Source organism: Simochromis diagramma, unplaced genomic scaffold, assembly GCF_900408965.1.
Source record: "Simochromis diagramma unplaced genomic scaffold, fSimDia1.1 OVJJ01000304.1, whole genome shotgun sequence".
Classification (NCBI taxonomy): Eukaryota; Metazoa; Chordata; class Actinopteri; order Cichliformes; family Cichlidae; genus Simochromis; species Simochromis diagramma.
The window spans coordinates 9,890,916-9,914,760 of record NW_024387030.1 but is presented as its reverse complement, the minus strand read 5'-3'; the positions used below and the strand labels follow the sequence as shown (position 1 = coordinate 9,914,760).

General features: G+C 41.9%; 2 protein-coding genes across 4 annotated transcripts in view; both read left to right on the top strand.

Moving 5' to 3' along the window:
• The first annotated feature begins 515 nt into the window (after positions 1 to 515).
• tmem30b (transmembrane protein 30B) lies at positions 516 to 4,922 on the top strand. Its single transcript, XM_040042570.1, has 8 exons — positions 516 to 648; positions 1,037 to 1,235; positions 2,366 to 2,473; positions 2,596 to 2,703; positions 2,863 to 2,953; positions 3,036 to 3,173; positions 3,286 to 3,495; positions 4,114 to 4,922. Exons 2-8 carry the CDS (start codon positions 1,047 to 1,049, stop codon positions 4,290 to 4,292), a joined length of 1,023 nt encoding a protein of 340 aa, XP_039898504.1. The 5' UTR covers positions 516 to 648; positions 1,037 to 1,046; the 3' UTR covers positions 4,293 to 4,922.
• A 2,480-nt stretch (positions 4,923 to 7,402) lies between these two features.
• The window catches only part of dync1h1 (dynein, cytoplasmic 1, heavy chain 1), a 29,121-nt gene continuing 12,678 nt past the window's right edge, over positions 7,403 to 23,845 (top strand). For 2 of the 3 annotated variants that reach the window (XM_040042420.1, XM_040042419.1), the window contains exons 1-48: positions 7,404 to 7,784; positions 8,881 to 8,968; positions 9,070 to 9,243; positions 9,362 to 9,617; positions 9,768 to 9,954; positions 10,056 to 10,327; positions 10,454 to 10,681; positions 10,778 to 11,431; positions 11,561 to 11,983; positions 12,092 to 12,271; positions 12,412 to 12,561; positions 12,694 to 12,840; positions 13,023 to 13,163; positions 13,334 to 13,510; positions 13,677 to 13,787; positions 13,886 to 14,005; positions 14,095 to 14,334; positions 14,510 to 14,665; positions 14,825 to 14,938; positions 15,044 to 15,154; positions 15,249 to 15,458; positions 15,560 to 15,706; positions 15,832 to 15,998; positions 16,186 to 16,359; positions 16,509 to 16,863; positions 16,965 to 17,159; positions 17,261 to 17,543; positions 17,633 to 17,733; positions 17,850 to 18,009; positions 18,242 to 18,482; positions 18,562 to 18,745; positions 18,892 to 19,104; positions 19,214 to 19,452; positions 19,557 to 19,713; positions 19,807 to 20,031; positions 20,120 to 20,350; positions 20,467 to 20,607; positions 20,702 to 20,935; positions 21,079 to 21,285; positions 21,390 to 21,511; positions 21,616 to 21,781; positions 21,879 to 22,042; positions 22,154 to 22,283; positions 22,428 to 22,561; positions 22,675 to 22,789; positions 22,869 to 23,030; positions 23,201 to 23,415; positions 23,511 to 23,715. In XM_040042420.1, coding sequence (XP_039898354.1) covers positions 7,535 to 7,784; positions 8,881 to 8,968; positions 9,070 to 9,243; positions 9,362 to 9,617; positions 9,768 to 9,954; positions 10,056 to 10,327; positions 10,454 to 10,681; positions 10,778 to 11,431; positions 11,561 to 11,983; positions 12,092 to 12,271; positions 12,412 to 12,561; positions 12,694 to 12,840; positions 13,023 to 13,163; positions 13,334 to 13,510; positions 13,677 to 13,787; positions 13,886 to 14,005; positions 14,095 to 14,334; positions 14,510 to 14,665; positions 14,825 to 14,938; positions 15,044 to 15,154; positions 15,249 to 15,458; positions 15,560 to 15,706; positions 15,832 to 15,998; positions 16,186 to 16,359; positions 16,509 to 16,863; positions 16,965 to 17,159; positions 17,261 to 17,543; positions 17,633 to 17,733; positions 17,850 to 18,009; positions 18,242 to 18,482; positions 18,562 to 18,745; positions 18,892 to 19,104; positions 19,214 to 19,452; positions 19,557 to 19,713; positions 19,807 to 20,031; positions 20,120 to 20,350; positions 20,467 to 20,607; positions 20,702 to 20,935; positions 21,079 to 21,285; positions 21,390 to 21,511; positions 21,616 to 21,781; positions 21,879 to 22,042; positions 22,154 to 22,283; positions 22,428 to 22,561; positions 22,675 to 22,789; positions 22,869 to 23,030; positions 23,201 to 23,415; positions 23,511 to 23,715 — 9,456 coding nt within the window. In that variant the 5' untranslated portion in view covers positions 7,404 to 7,534. Of the gene's footprint in view, positions 7,785 to 8,880; positions 8,969 to 9,069; positions 9,244 to 9,361; positions 9,618 to 9,767; positions 9,955 to 10,055; positions 10,328 to 10,453; positions 10,682 to 10,777; positions 11,432 to 11,560; positions 11,984 to 12,091; positions 12,272 to 12,411; positions 12,562 to 12,693; positions 12,841 to 13,022; positions 13,164 to 13,333; positions 13,511 to 13,676; positions 13,788 to 13,885; positions 14,006 to 14,094; positions 14,335 to 14,509; positions 14,666 to 14,824; positions 14,939 to 15,043; positions 15,155 to 15,248; positions 15,459 to 15,559; positions 15,707 to 15,831; positions 15,999 to 16,185; positions 16,360 to 16,508; positions 16,864 to 16,964; positions 17,160 to 17,260; positions 17,544 to 17,632; positions 17,734 to 17,849; positions 18,010 to 18,241; positions 18,483 to 18,561; positions 18,746 to 18,891; positions 19,105 to 19,213; positions 19,453 to 19,556; positions 19,714 to 19,806; positions 20,032 to 20,119; positions 20,351 to 20,466; positions 20,608 to 20,701; positions 20,936 to 21,078; positions 21,286 to 21,389; positions 21,512 to 21,615; positions 21,782 to 21,878; positions 22,043 to 22,153; positions 22,284 to 22,427; positions 22,562 to 22,674; positions 22,790 to 22,868; positions 23,031 to 23,200; positions 23,416 to 23,510; positions 23,716 to 23,845 lie in introns of all 3 variants that reach the window. The other variant, XM_040042421.1, reaches the window with a different exon arrangement.

Genomic DNA, 23,845 nt, shown 5'->3' with positions numbered 1-23,845 from the left:
AATTTGGTCGCATTTGCGACCAAATTGGTCGCACTCTAGAGCCCTGATATGAACACTATGTTGGTGCTCTGGAACAGCTTCTGAATCCAGCACGGAAAGAGCGATTTTAAAGAAAAAAAAATCATTTATTACTAAATTACAGCATATGTTATACTGAGTCAAAATTACAAGTCAGTTTATAATTTTTTTTAATTAAGTTAGCCTTGTAAAGCCTGATTCAAAAAATATTTGTTGAATAAAAGTAAATTAATATCAGTTTGCCCATTTCGGTTTTAATTTGCATAATTGTTGCTACTTCCGGCATTTTTTGTGGAGTTTATTCACACAAATCTCAAATATGATACCCTTGTAGTTTCAAATTTGCATAGGCCTAGTTGACATAGTTCAACCCAGTATCACGGCCTTTTATTTATTTTTTAGTGGCCAAAACAAACCTGCATGTTCCGCGTTTCCGTCCTACTTTCTGTCCGCAAAACCCCGACCCTGCAAACAACTGACGTCATCCCTAGAAAAGAAAAGAGCAGGTGTGGCAGAGTGGGCGGGGTAAGCAGGTAAAGGTGTTCCGCTCCGTCGGGCTCACGACTCAGGGAAGCCTATCGATGTTCTGTTTTTGAGGCTTTTGTGTCTTCGTTTTAGAGCTTATTGCACGTAAGTGGCTAAACATATAATACCCAAGTGTTAGGCGTGAATATAATGATAAAGCATTTTGTTTGGGGTAAACTATGTATCTGAACAAACCCATTTAAAAGTGAGCGAAAACTCAGTGGTGTACTTTTAACAATTTGTATACCGCTGGGGTCGGGGTTTTAGATTTCGTGTGTACAGTATTACAAAGGTTTTCGCTGTGTTTTATGTCGAGCTGTGCTACAGTGTTTTGTGACATCTGTTGTCAACACACCTGTATAAATCTTTGGTGAACAAATGAGCTAGTATACTTTTAGTAGGGGGTTCATACATTGCCGTGGATGTGATAGACACATTTGCAATTCTATAAACTGGATCATACTTGTAAACCTATAATGATTCAATCCAACAGAAGCGAGAAAATGGTGAAACAAGAGTCAGAGTCAGCCAACCGGCCAGACAACACCGCCTTCACCCAGCAAAGGCTTCCGGCATGGCAGCCTATACTTTCTGCTGGAATTGTAATCCCAGGATTTGTCCTCATTGGGCTGGCCTTCATCGGCATTGGAGTCGCTCTCTTTGTCACTTCCAGGAGCATCCAGGTGTTAGAGGTATGACCGCCACACTGAAAGCATATGCCTAGGATGAACAATCAAATGACAACTTTTTAAAATAATTATAATTATTAAACAGGGGCGGATCTAGAATGGTGGCATGTGCCACCCTAAAATGATCTCTTGCCACCCCAAGTGTCACCCTAGTTTTGCATATGACAGTGTTGTTTATTAAAATAAGATACCATTAACTTTGAATTTATTGAATAGTGTTAGCCCCCTACCTTTTTTGCGCCACGGACCGGTTTATGCCCGACAATATTTTCACGGACCGGCCTTTAAGGTGTCGCGGAAAAATACAACAAAATAAAACTAGTACCGGTACCGAAAAAAAGAAGATTTATTCATAACACACGTGAAAAGACCCAGGAAAACCGAGTTAACGATAAAAACGATAACAAAATAACGCTGAAAACCGATTAAAAACCCTGAAAACCAGACATTTCACACCCGAGCCTCTACTCTCGCTGCCCGGTACCAAACGACTCACGGACCGGTACCGGTCCGAGGCCCGGGGGTTGGGGACCGCTGCCCTACACCATTAACAAATGGTCCAGCCCATAGCAGGACCGGCTTTTTTCTTGTTTTCAGCAGCAAGCCATGCCTACGATTGTGCCAGAGCACATTTTGAACAACACCGCTCCATGTTGTGTAGCTTTCTGAATTTTATACATATTGTGCTATATATTTATTTATTAAACTGGCTATAGAGTACATAGAATCAAAATTCACGTGTTTTATGTGGATTTTATGTGAAACTAACATGTTTAATTATGTGGGCTACAGAAAATAATTAAGTTATAGACAATATTTATATGAAAAGCATGTATATTTACTGCATTTGAATCATTTTAACCATATGTCATCACCTGCATATGTGTTTGGGAAAAAAAGACTTTGATTTTGCAACCCCATTTGATTTCTCTGCCACCCTCATGCCACCCTAAGAAAATTTCTTTAGATCCGCCCCTGTTATTAAACAGTCTTTAAACATTAAAATTGATATATGGGATCATTCTTATAAACAGTTACTGACCATGCTGTCTGCTTACAGACTTGAATACAAGAATGAAAATAGGTGTCTTTGAGAAGTAAGAATTCATACTTTGATGTTCTTTCCCACACAGTTGGACTACACTGGGGATAGCAACGGATCACCATGTTCTAGCTGCTCCCAGTCAGTTGTAGCAAACTGCAAGTGCTCACTGAACTTCACCCTCACTACTCTGTTTCAGGTTGGGATGGATCCTTATTTTATATAATTTATGCCAGCATAACTGTACTCCTGCCTCTCAATCCAGTGGGGTTTTTTAGTTATTGCTTTTTTTTTATGTGGGTTTTGTTTTCCTTAATCCAGGGCCCTGTGTTCTTTTATTACGGATTGTCAAACTACTTCCAAAACTACAGAAGATATGGGGCATCCAAAGACGATAACCAGCTATATGGAGACCTGAGTTACTTTACAGTGAGTTAAGAACACACAGTATTTCACAGACACGCACAGACTTGGATGTGTAAAAACATGCAGTTTCTAAAGCTCTGCTGAATTTACTTTTACAGTTCTGTAATTCATGTAAATCTTACAGACCATGAATTTTAAAAAAAATGTCTGTATCTCTTGAAGAGCCCCAGTAGTTCCTGTTCCCCCTATGACTACGACAGCAGCAAAAAACCAATTGTGCCATGCGGATCAATAGCAAACAGCATGTTCAATGGTTTGTATGGGATCTCTAGTAATTGTGGAGATTAAAGTATCTTCTGTAAAAGGAAGTGTTAAATTTTTTTTTTCTTTTAAAGACTCTTTCACGCTGACTTTGACCGTCAATGGGACAACAAATAACGTGCCCTTGGATGGAAAAGGAATAGCGTGGTGGACAGACTACAACATCAAATACAGAAATCCAAGCGTTACACCTCTGAAGAATGCCTTCAATGGTAGTACCTTTAGTTTAATTTTATCTTAAGTTGTGTTTAATAGAGGGTAATAAAGTGCACATTCCAGGAACTTAACATACTTTGGTAAATGTTGGCCTACTTTGACTTGCAGGTACTGTGAAACCCATAAATTGGGCCAAGCCTGCTTATGAGTTGGACGCATCAGACCCTAGTAACAACGGGTTTGTGAATCAAGATTTCCTGGTGTGGATGAGGAGGGCAGCACTGCCAAATTTCAGAAAGCTGTATCGACGAATCGATGCAAGCGGGGATTATCAAAAGGGTCTCCCAGCTGGAAACTACACGATTGACATCACCTACAGTATCCTTGTACTCATTACAGAATATACGATGATTTAAAGGATGATGCATATTTATAATATATGTATTTATACACATGTATAAATGATGATATGAAACCAATGATATTTAACACTTACAAAATAGCCTGCTGTTTAAAAAAAATAAAAAATTCCATCGATTTAAAGATTTACGAGGCTCCAGTGAGTGTTACAGCCACAGCAGTGTATTCGTAACCTGTTCAACAGGTTGGGTGTGTCTCTGTTCACCAGAGCACTGGCTTGAGCACAATGACTCAGGAGTTCTTTAAGGTGACCAAAAAAACAGGCAAATCTTCTGACATAGGTAAACAAGCTAGGCAAATAGCTTTTGATTGTCCTGTGCCAAGGCAGGACTTATGTAAAGCTCTCCATATCGCCCACTTTAGAAAACAGGGCTGTAAGTTTGAATACTTTCAATACAACATTTAAATATATTTGTTTGTTTGCAATGCAAGCAAGACAGATTTTTATGGAATGAAAAATGAAAAATGTACTTTTTGATATAACTTATGTCTTTTTTGCTTTAGTGTTATTGTTTTCCACAACTGGTATTCATTTGTATCTATTCTCAGTGTATATCCTTAACACTTGTGCCCCAGACTATCCTGTTCGGGCTTTTAATGGGGCGAAGAAGATTGTGTTCAGCAATGTGTCCTGGATGGGTGGAAGCAATGAATTCCTCGGCATTGCCTACCTCGTGATTGGTTCCCTGTGTGTCGTGATGTCCGTAGTTATGCTCATCGTCTATGCTAAATTCAAGTTCCCCGATGAGGAATGAGCATCCTGTCATGGACTTCAGCGGATGTATCGACTCGATCGACGTTTTCAATTATCCTTTCCGTCTTTTTGGCCTTCATTCGATGAGGTGATCAAGGTGCGGTTTAGTCCTCATGTGAAATGCTCAAATTACGTATTTTATCCTGGGTATGAAGATTTATCTCCGGAGGTGCAGACAAAGTCTGTTTTTAACTTTCAAAGGACTTGATGCTGATGTTACTGTATTGATTCCATGCAACTAGTGAGCTAGCATAATTTATTTTATTTTTTTTTAAATGTTGGTATATATAGTTGTCCACCGGCACATCTGTAAACGAATCCTTTACTTGTCTAGCCAACAAATAGTCATTGCCAGCAGACCTCTTAAAAACATGCTTTTGTCATCAAAAACTGAGCTGCATTCTCACTTTAACTCAGTAACAATATTAAAGCCATAAATCATTGAAAAGCTATTTAATCTGTGGGGTGTGTAATAGAAGTTGCAAATGTTGCTGTTACTCAGGGATGCGGTGTATAGGCTAAGCCCCTAATTATATTTTCTCTTAACTTGTTCCAGTTTGAACTGTTTACTCTTTGAAACTCATGCTTTACTTTATGTTGGTATTTATTTAAATAAACATGACCAGAACGATTGTGTCCTACTTCTTATTCTGCATATATAATCATACTCAAAAAGCTCAATTTAGTACATGACCTTTTTAATTTATTATCAAATGTGTAATATCATGTGCTGGTGGGTCTGCCTTCTTGATGAAAAGGCAAAGGGAGATTGAGATGTGATCTTTTTTTTTTTTTTTTTTTGTCCTGTGGGTTTGTGGGTGGGGTCTCTGTAGAAGGGACTTGTTCCAGCTCTTTGTCCTGTTCTTCCAGCAGTTTCTGAAAACTTTTTGGGGCGATACTTCTCACATTGTCCTGCCGGGGTGGGGCCCACTCATGACACTTGATTTAAATGTGATCCCATGGAGTGCCGATAGAGCACATGTCCAGAGGCCCCATTCCCACCATGCCACTATTACTGTCTAACAATGGGATGGAAAGGGTACTTTACTCAAACACACTTTTCATATAGTTAAAAATATGCTAGGCTACTTTCTTTTTCTGCTCCATTTTGAATGCACATGCTGTACCTTGTACTCCATAACATTTATTTTAAAGCTTTAGTTATTATTTTACAGAACTTTAGATACAAATCTACACACAAAAGGAAAGAAAGTTTAGCTAACTTGTATCTGCAGTTAAAGTATATAAGTTAAAGTCTATCAACAGGGGCACACATACACACACACACACACACACAATTTTAATCACATATATACAGAATTACATAAAAAATTAAGCAGTCATAATGAAATGAATGCTCACAAGACGAAGTCCTCAAAATCATTTTTTTAATATATATCATGACTAAAGATAGAAATCTATACAAGTTTTCAAATTTTGGGGAAATATATTCCAGTCATTAATTGCTTATTAGGAGAGAGCTGACTGCGCAAACAATGATGCATTGCTTAGGCACACCTACATGGCGGACCTTGTTGCTATACTCATTTGCCCAGAACAGGCTGGATAAATCTCGTATTGTATTCAGATGTACTAAATGCATATCTGAATTCAATAGTAGAATGTGTTTGTAAAGTGATCTGATGAACTTTAAGTCAGTCTTATTCACCTGTGAGCAGCATGACATGCAGAAATGAGAAAGAAAGAAAGATTCATTGCATTCAGATTTCCTGTCTGTCACCTTATTTATGGAATTACCACAACAACTTTCATGTGCCAGGGAATATACTTTTCTCGCTTTTGAGTTTGATAGTGTTGAGAGAATCTGATTCATTTTCACGTCATCTGTGTGGTTAAAAGTCAAAATATTTGTGCTAGTTAAAACCAATCTGGGACTGCATTTCTGGAGGACTAGCACTAAGCTCTAAAAACAAATTAATATGAGGTTATATATACTTTTTTACATTTATAACATTTTGCATTGTCCCATTTATGGGTACACTTTTCAGTTCTCTTTTCCTAAGAGTTAATCAGTCCTTTTATAGATCTGTTTAATATTTTCTTTCGTCTGTGTTATGATCTCAAGGAACAAATTTTCTTTGGCCTTCCTGTGTTGTCCTATGACTTTATTTCGAAAACCTTCAATTAATTCAGTCAATTGTATATTTTACATATTGGGCAAAGAATGTTAAACATGGAGCTGCCGTGCAGGCGGAAAAGAGGAAGACCACAGAGACAAATCATGGATGTAGTGAAGGACAACATGCAGATAGTTGGTGTAACAAAGGAGGATATTAGGGATAGGGTGAGAGGGAGAATACGATGACCAGTTGTGGCGACCCCTAGCGACAATAACCTGAAAAGAAGAAGGGAGTATTCACTTTTTATATAGGTGTAATATAGATTATTAAATATAAGCAACCAATTTTTTTTAAGTATTACCTAACAAGGATTATAACTTTTTCTTGAGTAAAGACTTTAACACAAGTAATTCAACACAAAACAATTCTCCACATTTCACGTACTGATAATAAATATGTAGTAGGTCACAGGGTTGCACATTATGGAGGGCCCAGAGTGCCAAAGGGAATTAAATAAATGCATAATTAAATGAATATTAAAATGTGTAATTTAATAATTAAAATAGGAAATAGTTAATCAACTAAATGAGTAAATAATGAATTAATGTCAATTAATTTCTTTAAAACATTCCATAAATTCATTTATTCATTTTTTTCAATTATAATTTATTAATGGTACATTTAATTCATTAATTATCTATTTATCAAATTTATTTTGGTACTCGTAGTCCCCAATAGAACATGGGCCTCAACATGCCTTTGATTTTTTAAAATTACATTATTATTGAATTAACAATAGCACAAATCAAAGTTTGTATTTTAAAAGCTATTTCAGCTGCATCATTCGAGACAACTCCCTTTCTCCCCCTATTTGTCGCACATGGTACTAACAAAAGGACAGAAAAAAACTGATTAATTCAACTGCATTATGGGTATTGTAGTCTTTGACGACCACAGCTCGGTGAACTCCCCATTTAAGGAACGACAAATACCATAATCCTTTGCGCATATAAAACAGATTGCGTCGGTTGCGACGTTTTGACAGCGGCAGTCAGTCAACCTATGACCCGCTGGTAGAAGCTGCAGTCAGCTTGTTACCGTCATCCTTTTTTCTTTGTTCACTTTCACACAACACCTAGTCGTCGTTGACGCTCTTAGAAGGATGTCCGACGGCGGGGGGACGGAGGAAAACTCCGGCACTATGGAGGTGTCGGCCGTTCAGACGGTGGCTGATACCTCGGTGCTGCAGAAGCACATTCGGAAGCTGGTACCGCTGCTCTTGGAAGATGGCGGAGAGGCCCCGGCCTCGCTGGAAACCGCCCTAGAAGAGAAAAGCTCCGTGGAGCAGATGAGAAAATTCCTGGCCGATCCCCAGATTCACACCATTCTGGTCGAGAGAAGCGCTCTGAAAGGTACGTCAGAGAACTCGACTACGGTAGCTCATAAATATGATTTTAATAGCAACAATGTTTGTTCACCCGGTTACTTTAGAATAAAGTCGGCGTCTTTGCAAATTAGCTTTTCTTGTTAACCACCTGCCAAATCGTTTGGAAACTCATCGTTAACTGCTGCTTTTACAACGATATTAACAGATGTCGCTAAAGCTATCCATCTACTTACTAAGATAACTGCGCCACACTGGGTGGGGACGATAAAACAATCAATCACAACAATAAAAAAATGGAGCTGTATGTTGACGTAACTCCGTTATTTTTGTGTTCCTTCTGCATTTGTATAAAGCTATTATATATGCATATCACGTTGAGGCCTGGTGCACAAATAACGAGACAGATACACAGTCATAATAAAAACATGAAGCATAATTATAGGAATTCAAAGAGAATGGCTCCTTTGTCATAGCTGCAAGTCATTTTATCATGTGAACCAGCTTGTGTCAATAAACACATTATCTTCAGTTTCCCCAGGCAAATTAATCCTCAGCTTCTGAGCTGCTTTCCTACTATATCTGTGCTGAATCTTGATCCTTTGATACCACACATGACCAGTCTTAGCCTGGAGGTTTTGGATTCCCAGCCCAAAGAGTCACTTCCCCGGCCTATTCGCGGTTTTGCATTAATAATACTGATACTGCAATGCAGCCCACTCATCACTTGTAAGGGAGGGTGTGGACATGAATAGCTGCACCATCATCTGCTGCAGCATTTCTCATTGTGCACATCTATCTAGAGTCCAAATAGTTTAATTCTTTTTTTTAGCTGCATTGCAACTTCACTGGCCTTAAGGAGTCAATCATGCATGTCTTTAAATAGTTTGAAATAATGTAAAAATAAAAGCAGTCACATGCCCTACCTTATTGTACATGAGGCAAATGGAAATGTAATAAAGCAAGACTATTTGCACTGTGGTGTCCTCATATTGACATTGACAAGGTATTAATGTGCTACTTTGACCTTGTTTTACACCTAGTATGAAGAACCTGATGGACACATTCAATGATGGGTCATCTGTTTAGTTATTAAATTAATATATGTATTTGTTTCCTCACAGAGGAGGTCGGAGATGAAAGTGAGGAGGAGAAAGAGTGCATCACTTATAATGTTAGCATTGACATCCACTATGGGATCAAGTCCAACAGGTAAATAATGCACTGGAAAAAGTAATACTGCATATGATCCTTCAGTTATTTAAATTCTGGCTATTCTGGATGAATACATTCACCTTTTCTTTACCCTGTAGCTTGGCTTTGATCAAGAGGACGGGCGTCATTGATGCAGACAAACCGATATCAACCCAGGTGCGAGTGCTGACTTTGAGTGAGGATTCTCCCTACGAGACGCTTCACTCTTTCATCAGCAATGCTGTCGCACCTTTCTTCAAGTCCTACATTCGTGAGTCTGGGAAAGCCGACAGGTAATGTTACTTTGCAAAGCCTTCCTTAAATAAACTAAATCCTGTACTTGGCATTGAATTGCAAATGTAATGGAAGGAAAAAAACATTGTAACACTGTTATCTGTTACAACTTTCTAGAGATGGGGATAAAATGGCCCCCTCTGTTGAGAAGAAGATTGCTGAGCTGGAGATGGGCCTTCTCCACCTGCAGCAAAATATTGAGATTCCTGAAATCAGCCTGCTCATCCACCCCATCATCACAAATATCGCCAAGCAGTGCTATGAGCGTGGGGAGAAGCCCAAAGTCACTGACTTTGGCGACAAGGTGGAAGATCCTACTTTCCTGAACCAGCTGCAATCTGGAGTTAACCGCTGGATCAGGGAGATCCAAAAGGTAAGAGGAATTTCTATATATTTGTCCCAATTTAAAAGTCCACGATGGAAGTATATAACAAAGCAAAACCAGTCTTTGGAAAAAAAAAAACCTCTCTAATAAAAAACACTTGATTTATGGTTGCTATCATCATTGCTCGCGCCCTTCTAGGTGACTAAGCTCGATCGTGACCCGGCCTCGGGCACAGCCTTGCAGGAAATTAGTTTCTGGCTGAATCTGGAGAGAGCCCTTAACAGGATCCAAGAGAAGAGAGAGAGCCCAGAGGTTCTTCTCACTCTGGACATCCTGAAACACGGGAAACGTTTCCATGCTACTGTCAGTTTTGATACAGACACCGGTAAGTTATAACTTTGCTGTTTTTACTTGGCTGGCTCAACACATGTTTGCATTTAGAGAAGTGCGAGTAAATGTTCACTTCTCCTCTACTTCTTCCTGCAGGTTTGAAACAGGCAGTGGAAACCGTCAATGACTACAATCCTCTGATGAAAGACTTCCCTCTTAATGACCTGCTTTCTGCCTCAGAGCTTGATAAGATCCGCCAGGCTCTAATGGCCATATTTACTCACCTGAAAAAGATCAGGAACACAAAGTATCCCATCCAGAGAGCACTACGCCTAGTAGAGGCCATCTCCAGGGACCTGAGCTCCCAGCTGCTCAAGGTGTTGGGTACCAGGAAGCTCATGCATGTAGCCTATGAGGAATTTGAAAAGGTTGGTGGTTTTTTTTTTTTTGTCTCCAGCATAAAATAACACCCACAATTACACACAAACACACACACCTTTAGCCACTCACAGTATTATACATTTTCCTGAATGCCCTTACGCTTGTCTGTGCAGGTGATGGTGGCTTGCTTCGAGGTGTTCCAGACTTGGGAGGATGAGTATGAGAAACTGCAGGTGCTTCTGAGGGACATTGTGAAGAGGAAGAGAGAGGAGAACCTGAAGATGGTGTGGCGTTTGAGCCCTGCTCACAGGAAACTTCAGTCCCGACTGGACCACATGAGGCGTTTCAGAAGGCAGCATGAGCAGCTGAGGGCTGTCATCGTCCGTGTGCTGAGGCCTCAGGTAAACCTTTAAATGGTGTTTTGTTTTTGTTTTAAATCACATCTTGACTAAGAGATTTAATGTTATTCTTCTGTTGTTGTTTTTTTGTTTTTTTAGGTATCTGCAGTGCCTCAGCATGCCCCTGGAGAGACAGTTGAGCCTCAAGATATGAAGGTGGCTGGAGTTCTCTTTGATGCTGCTGATGCCAATGCTATTGAGGAGGTCAACCTGGCATATGAGAATGTGAAAGAGGTTGATGGCCTGGATGTGTCCAAGGAGGGCACGGAGGCCTGGGAAGCCGCCATGAAACGTTATGATGAGCGCATTGACCGCGTGGAGACCCGTATCACGGCCCGCCTGCGTGATCAGCTGGGTACTGCCAAGAATGCCAATGAGATGTTCCGCATCTTCTCCCGCTTCAATGCTCTCTTCGTGCGCCCCCACATCCGTGGTGCCATCCGGGAGTATCAGACACAGCTCATCCAGCGTGTGAAAGATGACATCGAATCGCTGCACGACAAGTTCAAAGTGCAGTATCCTCAGAGCCAGGCCTGTAAGATGAGTCATGTCCGGGACCTGCCTCCGGTGTCTGGCTCCATCATCTGGGCCAAGCAGATAGACCGTCAGCTGACTGCGTACATGAAGAGGGTTGAAGATGTTCTGGGAAAAGGCTGGGAGAACCATGTGGAAGGGCTGAAGCTGAAGCAGGATGGAGATAGTTTCCGGGCTAAACTCAACACTCAAGAGATATTTGATGACTGGGCCCGGAAGGTATTTTATTCAACACCGATTCAGACATTTGGAAGAATATTATAGATTGTAATTCTTACATATTGCTTCCTTTGTTTTGGGCTAATTGCAAATTCAAAATATTTGCTATCCCTTTCTTTTCGAAATCAGGTTCAGCAGCGTAACCTTGGTGTGTCTGGTCGGATCTTCACCATTGAAAGTACCCGGGCCCGTGGAAGGGGAGGAAACATGCTTAAGCTTAAAGTCAACTTTCTTCCTGAGATCATCACCCTCTCCAAAGAGGTCCGCAACCTCAAGTGGCTGAGTTTCCGTGTTCCTTTGGCCATTGTCAACAAGGCCCACCAAGCTAATCAGCTGTACCCATTTGCCATCTCTTTGATCGAGAGCGTTCGCACCTACGAGCGTACTTGTGAGAAAGTAGAGGAGCGGTCCTCCATCTCCCTGCTGGTTGCTGGGCTTAAGAAAGAGGTTCAGGTTCTCATAACTGAGGGCATTACTCTCGTCTGGGAGTCTTACAAGCTGGATCCCTATGTTCAGAGACTAGCTGAGACGGTCTTCAACTTCCAGGAGAAGGTCTGTGTGAAGTAGATGTTACAGATATGCACGAACACAGACTCCAAACTTTCATTTAACTTTTAAATGACAAGTTGTATCAAACAATTTTGTCTTATTGTTTTTCAGGTGGACGACCTCTTACTGATTGAAGAGAAGATTGACTTGGAGGTTCGTTCTCTGGAGACCTGTATGTTTGACCACAAGACCTTCTCCGACATCCTGAACCGTGTGCAGAAAGCCGTGGATGACCTTAACCTCCATTCTTATTCCAATTTGCCCATCTGGGTCAACAAGCTTGACATTGAGGTCTGTACTGAAAGTTACATATTGTTCTGTAACGAATATAAAGTAATAGAAATACTTGCAATGTTTTGGTGTATAGTTGAACCTTTGTTTTGTTTTATAGGGTGCTTGTTGCTATGTTATTAAAATGGATGTTCTTTTAGATTGAGCGTATCCTGGGAGTGCGTCTTCAGGCTGGTCTTAAGGCTTGGACTCAGGTCCTCCGTGGCCAGGTAGAAGACAAAGCTGATGTGGACATGGACACAGAGGCTCCACAAGTCAGCCACAAACCAGGAGGGGAGCCCAAAATCAAGGTGAGAGTTGTGAAGTGGTACTGTGTTGCTTTGTCACACTTTTCAAATGTTGATACACTTCTTTTAACATCTTGGAAAACCATGAATATCTAAGCACAGCTTGCGGTTTTATTATTATTTCTTTATTCTTAGAATGTGGTCCATGAGCTGAGGATCACTAACCAGGTGATCTACTTGAACCCACCAATTGAAGACTGTCGCTACAAGCTCTACCAGGAGATGTTTGCTTGGAAGATGGTTATACTTTCTCTGCCCAGGATCCAGAGTCAGAGATACCAGGTAGCCATCTTAAAACAGTTGTTGTTTGCACTGGTGAATATCTGGTGTAGGTGATCATGTAGTGTAAAACCACTTTTTAGACAAAATGTCTTTATTTTACTCAGGCAGGAATGATATTTGATGGTTTGGCCTATTGTACTTTGTACTGTTTTTATTTAAGCCACTCTGTCCCTCCTTGTTAGGTGGGTGTTCACTACGAGCTTTCAGAGGAGGAAAAGTTCTACCGTAATGCCCTCACACGGATGCCTGATGGACCTGCGGCCTTAGAGGAGGCCTACAATGCTGTGGAAGACATCGTCAATGAGGTGGAGCAGTATGTTAAGGTAAGGGGCACCTATTTTAAAATAAAACATTACCTTACAAATTGATAGCTATTGATTATTTTATTTTTTTTATTGTTTGTCTTTAGCTTTTATGACTCTTCGGACATACAGGATATACATTTGTGGTTATTTCACTGTTTATATGCTTTATTTTTGTTACTGCTGTTCAGGTTTGGCTGCAGTACCAGTGCTTGTGGGACATGCAAGCTGAAAACATTTACAACCGTCTTGGTGAAGACCTCACAAAGTGGCAAGCCCTGCTGGTCCAGATCCGCAAAGCTAGGGGAACCTTTGACAATGCTGAGACTCGAAAAGAGTTTGGACCAGTGGTCATCGACTATGGCAAGGTAGTAATGACTGATGGTTCGCGGTGTTGTGTTTAAGTAGGAGGAGGAGAAATACATTTCCACATTAAAATTTCCCTTATTTGTTTCGTGCAGTTGTATTTTTGACAATCCAGAACCCCCATGTGTTGGCTATACATTAAATTTTCATATTTCTATCTGATAACAGGTCCAGTCTAAGGTGAACTTGAAGTATGACTCCTGGCACAAGGAGGTTCTCAGCAAGTTTGGTCAGATGCTGGGACAGAACATGCAGGACTTCCACGCTCAGATCTCCAAGGTAACGTATGGTTTTACCAACATAGTTGGATGGATCACTTTCACACAGGGTAATAGTTATTCAGGACAGATGACTCATGCTTTGCTGTTCCTCATCAGTCCCGTCAAGATCTCGAACAACATTCTGTGGACACGGCTAGTACTTCAGATGCTGTCAACTTCATAACATATGTCCAGACTCTGAAGCGGAAGATCAAACAGTTTGAGAAAAATGTGGATGTAAGTACTCCAAACTATGTTTTTTGTTTTTAAAATCGGTTAAATGAAAATCATTTTCTAATCACAATCTCCCTCCTTTTTACCCGTAGTTATTCCGTAACGGACAGCGTTTGCTGGAGAAGCAGAGATTTCAGTTCCCTCCTTCTTGGCTCTACATTGACAACATTGAAGGCGAATGGGGTGCGTTCAGTGACATAATGAAGCGCAAGGACACCGCTATCCAGCAGCAGGTGGCCAACCTGCAGATGAAGATTGTCCAAGAGGACAAAGCTGTGGAAAACCGCACCACTGACTTGCTTAATGACTGGGAGAAGACCAAACCAGTTGCTGTAAGAAATATTTATCTTAATAAATTTAGTTTTCTATTTATAGCACATTTAATGCTACATGTGGTTAATATTTTTAGATGCATAACTTCATGATACCTTAGTTATAAAGAAATGGCAGATAAATTTGACTTACATTTTTTTTTTTTTTTGTTTAATGTCTGATCTGTTCCCTTAGGGTAACCTGCGTCCTGAAGAGGCCCTTCAGTCTCTGACCATTTATGAAGGCAACTTTGGTCGTCTGAAGGTTGAAAGGGAGAAGTGTGCCCGTGCCAAAGAGGCCCTGGAGCTTACTGATACTGGTCTGCTCAGTGGCAGTGAGGAGAGAGTGCAGGTAATGCCAGCGCACATTTACATAAATGGTTAAATTACAAAATGATAAATGTAAAATTCATTCATTATGTTTTCTGGCTGCATTTCATTATCCATAAACTAAAAATGAAATCATTAACTGAACATTTTGAACCATTTCTGTCTTTGTGGTGACCTGTAGGTGGCGCTGGAGGAGCTGCATGACCTGAAAGAGGTGTGGTCTGAACTGTCGAAGATCTGGGAGCAGATTGACCAAATGAAAGAGCAGCCATGGGTTTCTGTACAACCACGCAAGGTACCAAAAGCAGAGCAAACATTTAGATTAAATCCCTGTGCTGTTCTGTATGATCCTTAAATTCTTCACAGAATATAACGTTAGTTGATTTATTTGTACATGTAGCTCCGTCAGAGTCTTGATGCACTTCTGAACCAGCTGAAGAACTTCCAAGCAAGGCTGAGACAGTATGCTTCATACGAGTACGTACAGAGGATGCTTAAAGGTTACTTGAAGGTCAGTAAACTAGTTTCACTCAAACTAATCAAAAGTTCTAACTTACACGACAAATTTGCATTTTACATTTCCTGTGGTTTCCTTTTCACTCCAGGTCAACATGTTGGTGATTGAGCTTAAATCAGAGGCTCTGAAGGACCGCCACTGGAAGCAGCTGATGAAGCGCTTGCATGTGAACTGGGTTCTGTCAGAGCTGACTCTTGGACAGATTTGGGATGTGGATTTGCAGAAGAATGAGATGGTGGTGAAGGATGTTCTTCTGGTAGCCCAGGGAGAAATGGCTTTGGAGGAGTTCCTGAAACAGGTAAAGATTTGCAAGAGATGGGCAGTTAGAGCCTACATCATTAGAAATAGCTCTGTGGTTTGTTATGCTATAATTGTACTTATGCTTCTTTTGGTTTTCAGATCCGTGAAGTGTGGAACTCCTACGAGCTCGACCTGGTGAACTACCAGAACAAGTGCCGTCTGATTAGAGGTTGGGATGACCTCTTCAACAAGGTCAAAGAACATATCAACAGTGTGTCCGCCATGAAGTTGTCTCCTTACTACAAGGTAAACAGAACTATACGTTTAGTTTATTAAGGTGGCAGTTGAGCTTTTTTTTTTTTTTCCTTTATATTTCAGCCAGTCAGGATGGCATACATCAGTACCGTGTTTTTCTTTCCGTTTTCTCCCAGGTGTTTGAAGAAGATGCCCTGAGCTGGGAAGACAAGCTGAATCGAATCATGGCTCTGTTTGATGTCTGGATTGATGTGCAGCGTCGCTGGGTCTATCTGGAAGGTATCTTTACAGGCAGTGCTGACATCAAACATCTTCTGCCTGTAGAAACTCAGAGATTCCAGAGGTAAGTCTTTCTAAATGCTGCCAAATCGTGTCAGCATTTTAAAAATATTAAAAAATATAAGTAAAAAAAATATAAGTAAACTTTAAGAATCATAACCTGATTTTATTTGGCGCACTCATGTTTAGTCCCCATTTCCTTCCATAAAAATATTTTCTACTAACTTCTTGTGTAATCTGTCTTTTTCCAGTATCAGCACTGAGTTCTTGGCACTGATGAAGAAGGTGACAAAGTCTCCTCTGGTGATGGATGTCCTGAACATACAGGGAGTGCAGAGGTCCCTGGAGCGACTGGCTGATCTTCTTGGAAAAATCCAGAAAGCCCTTGGCGAATACCTGGAGAGAGAAAGATCCTCATTCCCCAGGTATGAAGGGCATACTAAAGCTGAGCAAACAGAAGGAGGAATGTGTAACATGTCTTCAAATGCATTTTAAAAGTGAAAGAGTGTATCGGATATTTTGAATGCATTTATTAATACAAGGATTTGATCAATTACTTTCTTGTTGTTGGCAGGTTCTACTTTGTGGGAGACGAGGACCTGCTTGAGATAATTGGCAACAGCAAGAACGTGGCCAAACTCCAGAAGCACTTCAAAAAGATGTTTGCTGGTGTCTCCAGCATCCTCCTCAATGAGGACAACACTGAGGTGCTGGGAATCTCATCACGTGAGGGTGAAGAGATTATCTACAAGACACCAGTCTCCATCACAGAGCACCCGAAGATAAATGAGTGGCTGACACTGGTGGAGAAGGAGATGAGGGTGACCTTGGCCAAACTGCTGGCAGAGTCTGTCACAGAGGTCACTACTTTTAACAAGGGCACAGCCATTGACCTGAGCCAATACATCAACTGGATTGATCGCTACCAGGTTGGGATTTAAATAATTAATTCCATACTGTTTTAATTTCGATACACTCTTGAAATCTGGAACTGTGTTAATGTCGCCTTATCTTTATTCTCGTTTCACAGGCCCAGCTGGTGGTCCTGTCCGCCCAGATTGCCTGGTCTGAGAACATCGAGTCTGCCTTGACCACCATCTCTGGTGGTGGGGACATGACGCCACTGCAGGGAGTTCTGTCGAATGTGGAAGCCACACTCAACGTGTTGGCTGACACTGTGCTGATGGAGCAGCCTCCAATCCGCAGGAGGAAACTGGAGCATCTGGTGAGTTTGGACTTTTTTTTTATTTTATTTTTTTTAGATATTTGTGAAAAATTGTTGTTGGATAAAAATTGTCTAAAATCCATTTCACTCTCCATTCTTAGATCACAGAGCTGGTGCACCAGCGTGATGTAACCAGGACTCTGATCAAGAACAAGATCGACAACCCCAAGTCCTTTGAGTGGCTCAGCCAGATGCGCTTCTACTTTGATCCCAAGCAGACAGATGTCCTGCAGCAGCTGTCCATTCAGATGGCTAATGCCAAGTTCAACTATGGCTTTGAGTACCTGGGTGTCCAGGACAAGCTTGTTCAGACCCCACTGACTGACCGCTGCTATCTCACCATGACCCAGGCCCTGGAGGCTCGCCTTGGTGGATCTCCATTTGGTATGGAACTACTATTTAACTTTTTGTTTTACAACATGGCAAAGAGGGAAACAACCCCCCAACCTTGACTGAATTTGTCCTTTATCTAGGTCCTGCTGGCACTGGGAAGACTGAATCAGTGAAAGCCCTCGGTCACCAGCTTGGACGCTTTGTCCTGGTCTTCAACTGTGACGAGACTTTTGACTTCCAGGTAAATTTATCATTTTAGCAATTTTATGACAGGACACCAGCATACCATCAGAGATTAAACACTGTGCTCTGTTATTGCTTATTAATTCAGTGACCATTTTTCGTTTTCTTCTTCAGGCAATGGGTCGTATCTTCGTGGGTCTGTGCCAGGTAGGAGCCTGGGGCTGCTTCGATGAGTTCAACCGTCTGGAAGAGAGAATGCTGTCGGCCGTCTCCCAGCAGGTCCAGTACATCCAGGTCGCCTTGAGGGAGCACAGCAACCCCAACAGAGACAGAAGTATGCATAGTATTTGTGAAAGATGGCTGTCCTTTTAATGAGAAATATCCAGACTTAGACATTTGTGCGAATAAAACGCAGCAAAACAAATATTCTTCAACACTTCATGCTGCTGAGGAAAAAGATCACCAGAATATGCCACTATATTCATCACCAGTGATTAGGTTTTTCCAGGGGAGTGTATTATAAGTAAGTCTTTTTTCCTTCTTTTTCCTTTTGGTCACTTTCCTAGGCGTACCTGTCACTACAGAGCTCCTGAACAAGCAGGTCAAGGTGAGCCCAGACATGGCCATCTTCATCACCATGAACCCTGGCTATGCTGGCCGTTCCAACCTGCCTGACAATCTGAAGAAGCTCTTCCGTAGCTTGGCCATGACCAAGCCTGACCGCCAGCTCATTGCACAGGTCATGCTCTACTCTCAAGGTTTCCGAACAGCTGAGACCCTTGCCAAAAAGATTGTGCCCTTCTTCAAGTATGTATTGTTTTAGTTAGTAACTTTGACAGGACTTTAAGTCAGAGGTATGACAACTTAATCTTTTGCTTCTTTAAAGACTGTGCGACGAGCAGCTCTCCTCCCAGAGCCATTACGACTTCGGTCTCCGAGCACTCAAGAGCGTGCTGATCAGTGCTGGCAATGTCAAGCGTGAGCGAATCCAGAAAATCAAGAGAGAGAAGCTTGAGCGTGGAGAGGATGTTGATGAGAATGAGATTGCAGAGAACCTACCAGAACAGGAGGTATGTAAAGTAGACTCTTGGACATGGAGGTCATGTTTATTCAGGGCAGAGTTTTTGCAAGTATAACAAACTTATTTTAGAAAATGAGTTGTTTTATTCAGTCTGTCTGTCTTTTTTTTTTTTTTTTTTTTTTTTTTTTTTTTAAGATCCTGATCCAGAGTGTGTGTGAGACCATGGTTCCCAAGCTGGTGGCAGAAGACATCCCTCTGCTGTTCAGCCTGCTGTCGGACGTCTTCCCTGGAGTTCAGTACCATAGGGGAGAGATGACTGCTCTGAGGGAAGAGCTGAAGAAGGTCTGCGGAGAGATGTACCTCACTTATGGAGATGGGGACGATGTAGGCAGCATGTGGGTAGAGAAGGTATGAAGCTGAATGGAACTGATATACTTTAGTTCAATGGGCTTTAAACATTTTCCTGTTATAAGATTCACATATACTGACATTTAACTTGTCGTTCAACCTTTTCCAGGTGCTCCAGCTGTACCAGATCACACAGATCAACCACGGTTTGATGATGGTGGGACCTTCAGGAAGTGGGAAGACCATGGCATGGAGGGTGCTGCTCAAGGCCCTGGAAAGGTTGGAGGGTGTGGAGGGCGTGGCCCACATTATCGATCCCAAGGCAATCAGCAAAGACCACCTGTACGGAACCCTGGACCCCAACACTCGTGAATGGACTGATGGCTTGTTCACACACATCCTCAGGAAGTGAGTTCTGTAATAATTGAGTAATTACACATCTTCCAAACTAGTCTAATTGTTGTAATTAATTTCTTTTTAATCTTTAAATGAACGATTTCTTTCAATTTCAGGATCATTGACAATGTCCGAGGTGAACTACAGAAGCGTCAGTGGATCATCTTTGATGGCGACGTTGACCCAGAGTGGGTTGAAAATCTGAACTCTGTTCTGGATGACAACAAGCTGCTCACCCTGCCCAATGGAGAGCGTCTCAGCTTGCCACCAAATGTAAGAGCATGGCAGTTTATACACAAATTTCTTTTTCTCTTTTCCTGGAGACTTCATTAAGTATTCAACCCAAATTATTCTTTTTCTGTCCAGGTGCGTGTGATGTTTGAAGTGCAGGATCTGAAGTATGCCACCCTAGCCACTGTGTCCCGGTGTGGTATGGTCTGGTTCAGTGAGGATGTTCTCAGCACTGACATGATCTTCAACAACTTCCTGGCTCGCATTCGCAGCATCCCATTGGACGAGGGAGAGGATGAAGCTCAGCGGAAGAGGAAAGGCACAGAAGATGAGGACGAGGCTGCTTCACCAATGCTGCAGGTAAATCTAGAGAAGAACACATGCTGTATTTAAAAACAAACAAATAAAAAACACTCTAATGCTGTCCCCACTTTGTGCTTTAAACTAGATCCAGCGAGATGCTGCATCGGTCCTTCAGCCGTACTTTACCTCCACCGGCCTCGTGATCAAGGCCTTGGAGCATGCCTCGAAGATGGAACACATCATGGATTTCACCCGCATGCGATGTTTGGGCTCATTGTTCTCAATGTTGCACCAGGCCTGCCGTAATGTGGCTCTGTACAACAACAACCACCCTGACTTCCCCATGCCCATTGATCAGCTGGAGAAGTACATGCAGGTAATGTTCTCCTTTTTCTTGCTCTGTAATGAAAGAAGTATAAATGCTGAGGTGTTGCATCAACATGATTACTGTGCTTTCCTAAAACTAATTGTTTTCATGGAATTTCTTTGCAGAGGTATTTGATCTACGCTGTGCTCTGGTCCTTCTCTGGTGATGGAAGGTTGAAGATGAGGGCAGAGCTTGGGGAGTATATCCGTCGCATCACCACTGTGCCACTTCCCACTGCACCCAATGTTCCCATCATTGATTATGAGGTACATCCTTTCTTTGTCAAAGAGTTGCTGCTGCTATTAATTCCCTATATCCACTTTTTTAGAGATTAATCATTATGTTTTTATTTGTGTTTAGGTGTGCATCTCAGGGGAGTGGCAATCCTGGCAGGGCAAAGTGCCCCAGATTGAAGTGGAAACCCACAAGGTGGCATCCCCAGATGTAGTTGTTCCTACCCTGGACACTGTTCGCCATGAAGCTTTGCTTTACACATGGCTGGCTGAGCACAAACCACTGGTGCTGTGTGGACCACCTGGCTCTGGAAAGACCATGACCCTGTTCAGTGCCCTCAGGGCTTTGCCTGATATGGAGGTACTGGGCTATGAAATCATTTTCACGTTAATTGCCTGATCTTTGAAATATTCACAATCAGTTCTAATCAGATATTGGCATTATTGTTATAACTAAGCTGTTCCCATCTAATAGCTAAAATGTCTACTGCTGCTTTCTACCAGGTTGTTGGTTTGAACTTCTCCAGTGCCACCACCCCAGAACTGCTGCTGAAGACGTTTGACCACTACTGCGAGTACCGGCGGACTCCAAATGGTGTGGTCCTCGCCCCTGTCCAGCTGGGGAAGTGGCTGGTGTTGTTCTGCGACGAGATCAATCTGCCAGACATGGACAAGTACGGCACACAGAGAGTTATCTCTTTCATCAGACAGGTATGACAAAATGATTCTGTGTTAAGCCCTTTGTACTTTTAAGTATGTCTAAGCACTTTATTTAAGTCATTGCTGCATCAAATTGGGATCCTATGTCTGTGCAGATGGTGGAACACGGAGGCTTCTACCGCACCTCAGACCAGACTTGGGTCAAACTGGAGAGGATCCAATTTGTTGGAGCCTGTAATCCTCCCACTGACCCTGGCAGAAAGCCTCTCACACACAGGTACAGCTCTCAGACCGAACATCTGATTAGAACTGTAGTATAATTAATGTTTAATGCAAAAGGCAGGCTCTAACAGTGGTCATATTACCACATAATCTTTCTAGGTTCCTGCGTCACGTCCCTGTGGTGTATGTGGACTATCCAGGCCCAGCCTCCCTTACCCAGATTTATGGAACCTTTAACCGTGCCATGCTGCGCCTTATCCCCTCTCTGCGAACCTATGCTGAACCTCTTACAGCCGCTATGGTTGAGTTCTACACCATGTCTCAGGTAAAGATGATTACATTTCTCTTAATATGCATGTTTTATTGGAGACTTTTTTTCATATAAATAAAAATATTGAATATTATTCTTTTTTCCACTTCAGGAGCGCTTCACCCAGGACACACAACCCCACTACATCTACTCTCCCAGAGAGATGACCCGCTGGGTGAGGGGTATCTTCGAGGCCCTGCGGCCACTTGAGACTCTTCCTGTAGAAGGGCTCATCCGCATCTGGGCCCACGAAGCCCTTCGTCTCTTCCAGGATAGGTGGGTGCTCACTGATGTGAGGCTAGTTGTGCTTGCTCTGCATCAGCTATAAAGTGTAACATTTTTGATAGTAACGTTTAAAATGTGATCATATCTGATTGTGTCATTCAGGCTTGTAGGTGATGAAGAGAGAAGGTGGACAGATGAAAACATTGACATGGTCGCTCTCAAGCACTTCCCCAACATTGATAAGGAGAAAGCTCTCAACAGGCCTATCCTCTACAGTAACTGGCTCTCCAAGGTACATATGTGGCCATATGTACTCAAATATGATGGCCAAACTCTGATCCTGCTGCTTTTAAGTTACTAAAGAGTTGTAAGAATTGACTTCATCATTAATGGCTCTAGTAAGAATTTTACTGAGTTTGTGTTTTTGTGTATGTAGGATTACATCCCAGTGGAACAGGAGGAACTGAGAGACTACGTGAAGGCCCGTCTGAAGGTCTTCTATGAGGAGGAGCTGGATGTTCCTCTGGTGCTCTTTAATGAGGTTCTGGACCACGTCCTCAGAATTGACCGGTGAGTAAAGGCTTCTGAGCGTTGTCATCTCAGTGTTACTTTAATTATAAAAAAAATGACAAAAATAAATATTAATTTTGGATTACATTTTTAAAATCTTTATCCTTTGTTAGAATCTTCCGTCAGCCTCAGGGACATCTACTGTTAATTGGTGTGAGTGGAGCAGGAAAGACCACGCTGTCCCGCTTTGTAGCCTGGATGAACGGATTGAGCGTCTACCAGATTAAGGTAGATACAAGTGATTTGTAGTCATAGAACATTTCCCTGCCTTTTGCATGGATTGTTGAGCGTGTTTTTGTGTTTTCAGGTACACAGGAAATACACTGGGGAGGACTTTGATGAAGACCTGCGTACTGTGCTGCGTCGCTCAGGTTGTAAGAACGAGAAGATCGCCTTCATCATGGATGAGTCCAATGTGCTGGATTCTGGTTTCCTTGAGAGAATGAACACACTTCTGGCCAATGGAGAGGTAACTTATAGCTAGTTTCTTATTTGTGGTGCTTTGCTCATTTGAGTGTAAAGACAACACCACCCCTAGTTTTCTGAGGTTAATGTATGTCCATTGTTTTCTGGCTTTTATTGTGTTAATGTTACCCTTCTTTTTTTTTTCTTCTTCTTCTTCTTCTTTTTTTTTAATAGGTTCCTGGGCTGTTTGAGGGAGATGAGTATGCCACCTTGATGACTCAGTGTAAGGAAGGAGCCCAGAAAGAGGGTCTGATGCTTGACACACATGAGGAGCTGTACAAGTGGTTCACCAGCCAGGTTATCAGAAACCTTCACGTGGTTTTCACCATGAACCCCTCATCAGAGGGCCTGAAGGACAGAGCTGCCACATCTCCTGCCCTGTTCAACAGGTACAGACACTTAGAGTGGATGATTGTAATAAATGTGAGGAAAAAGAAAACTGCACTGAGTTTCCGTGTTTACTGAAAACATTCCTCTGCGTCAGGTGTGTGTTGAACTGGTTTGGAGACTGGTCCACAGAGGCCCTATATCAGGTGGGTAAGGAGTTCACCAGCAAGATGGATCTGGAGAAGCCCAACTACAAAGTGCCAGACTACATGCCCATCGTCTACGACAAACTGCCCCAGCCACCATCTCACCGAGAAGCTATCGTCAATGGCTGTGTGTTTGTACATCAGACACTTCATCAGGTAGAGCTGTTTCCAGCAAATGAGCTAATTTATTGTTATTTCAACAGCAGTTGCAAATTTGCAAACGTTCTTAGATACAAATGATTGTAAAAATTTACTGAGACGTACATAAATAATACTTTTAACTTCT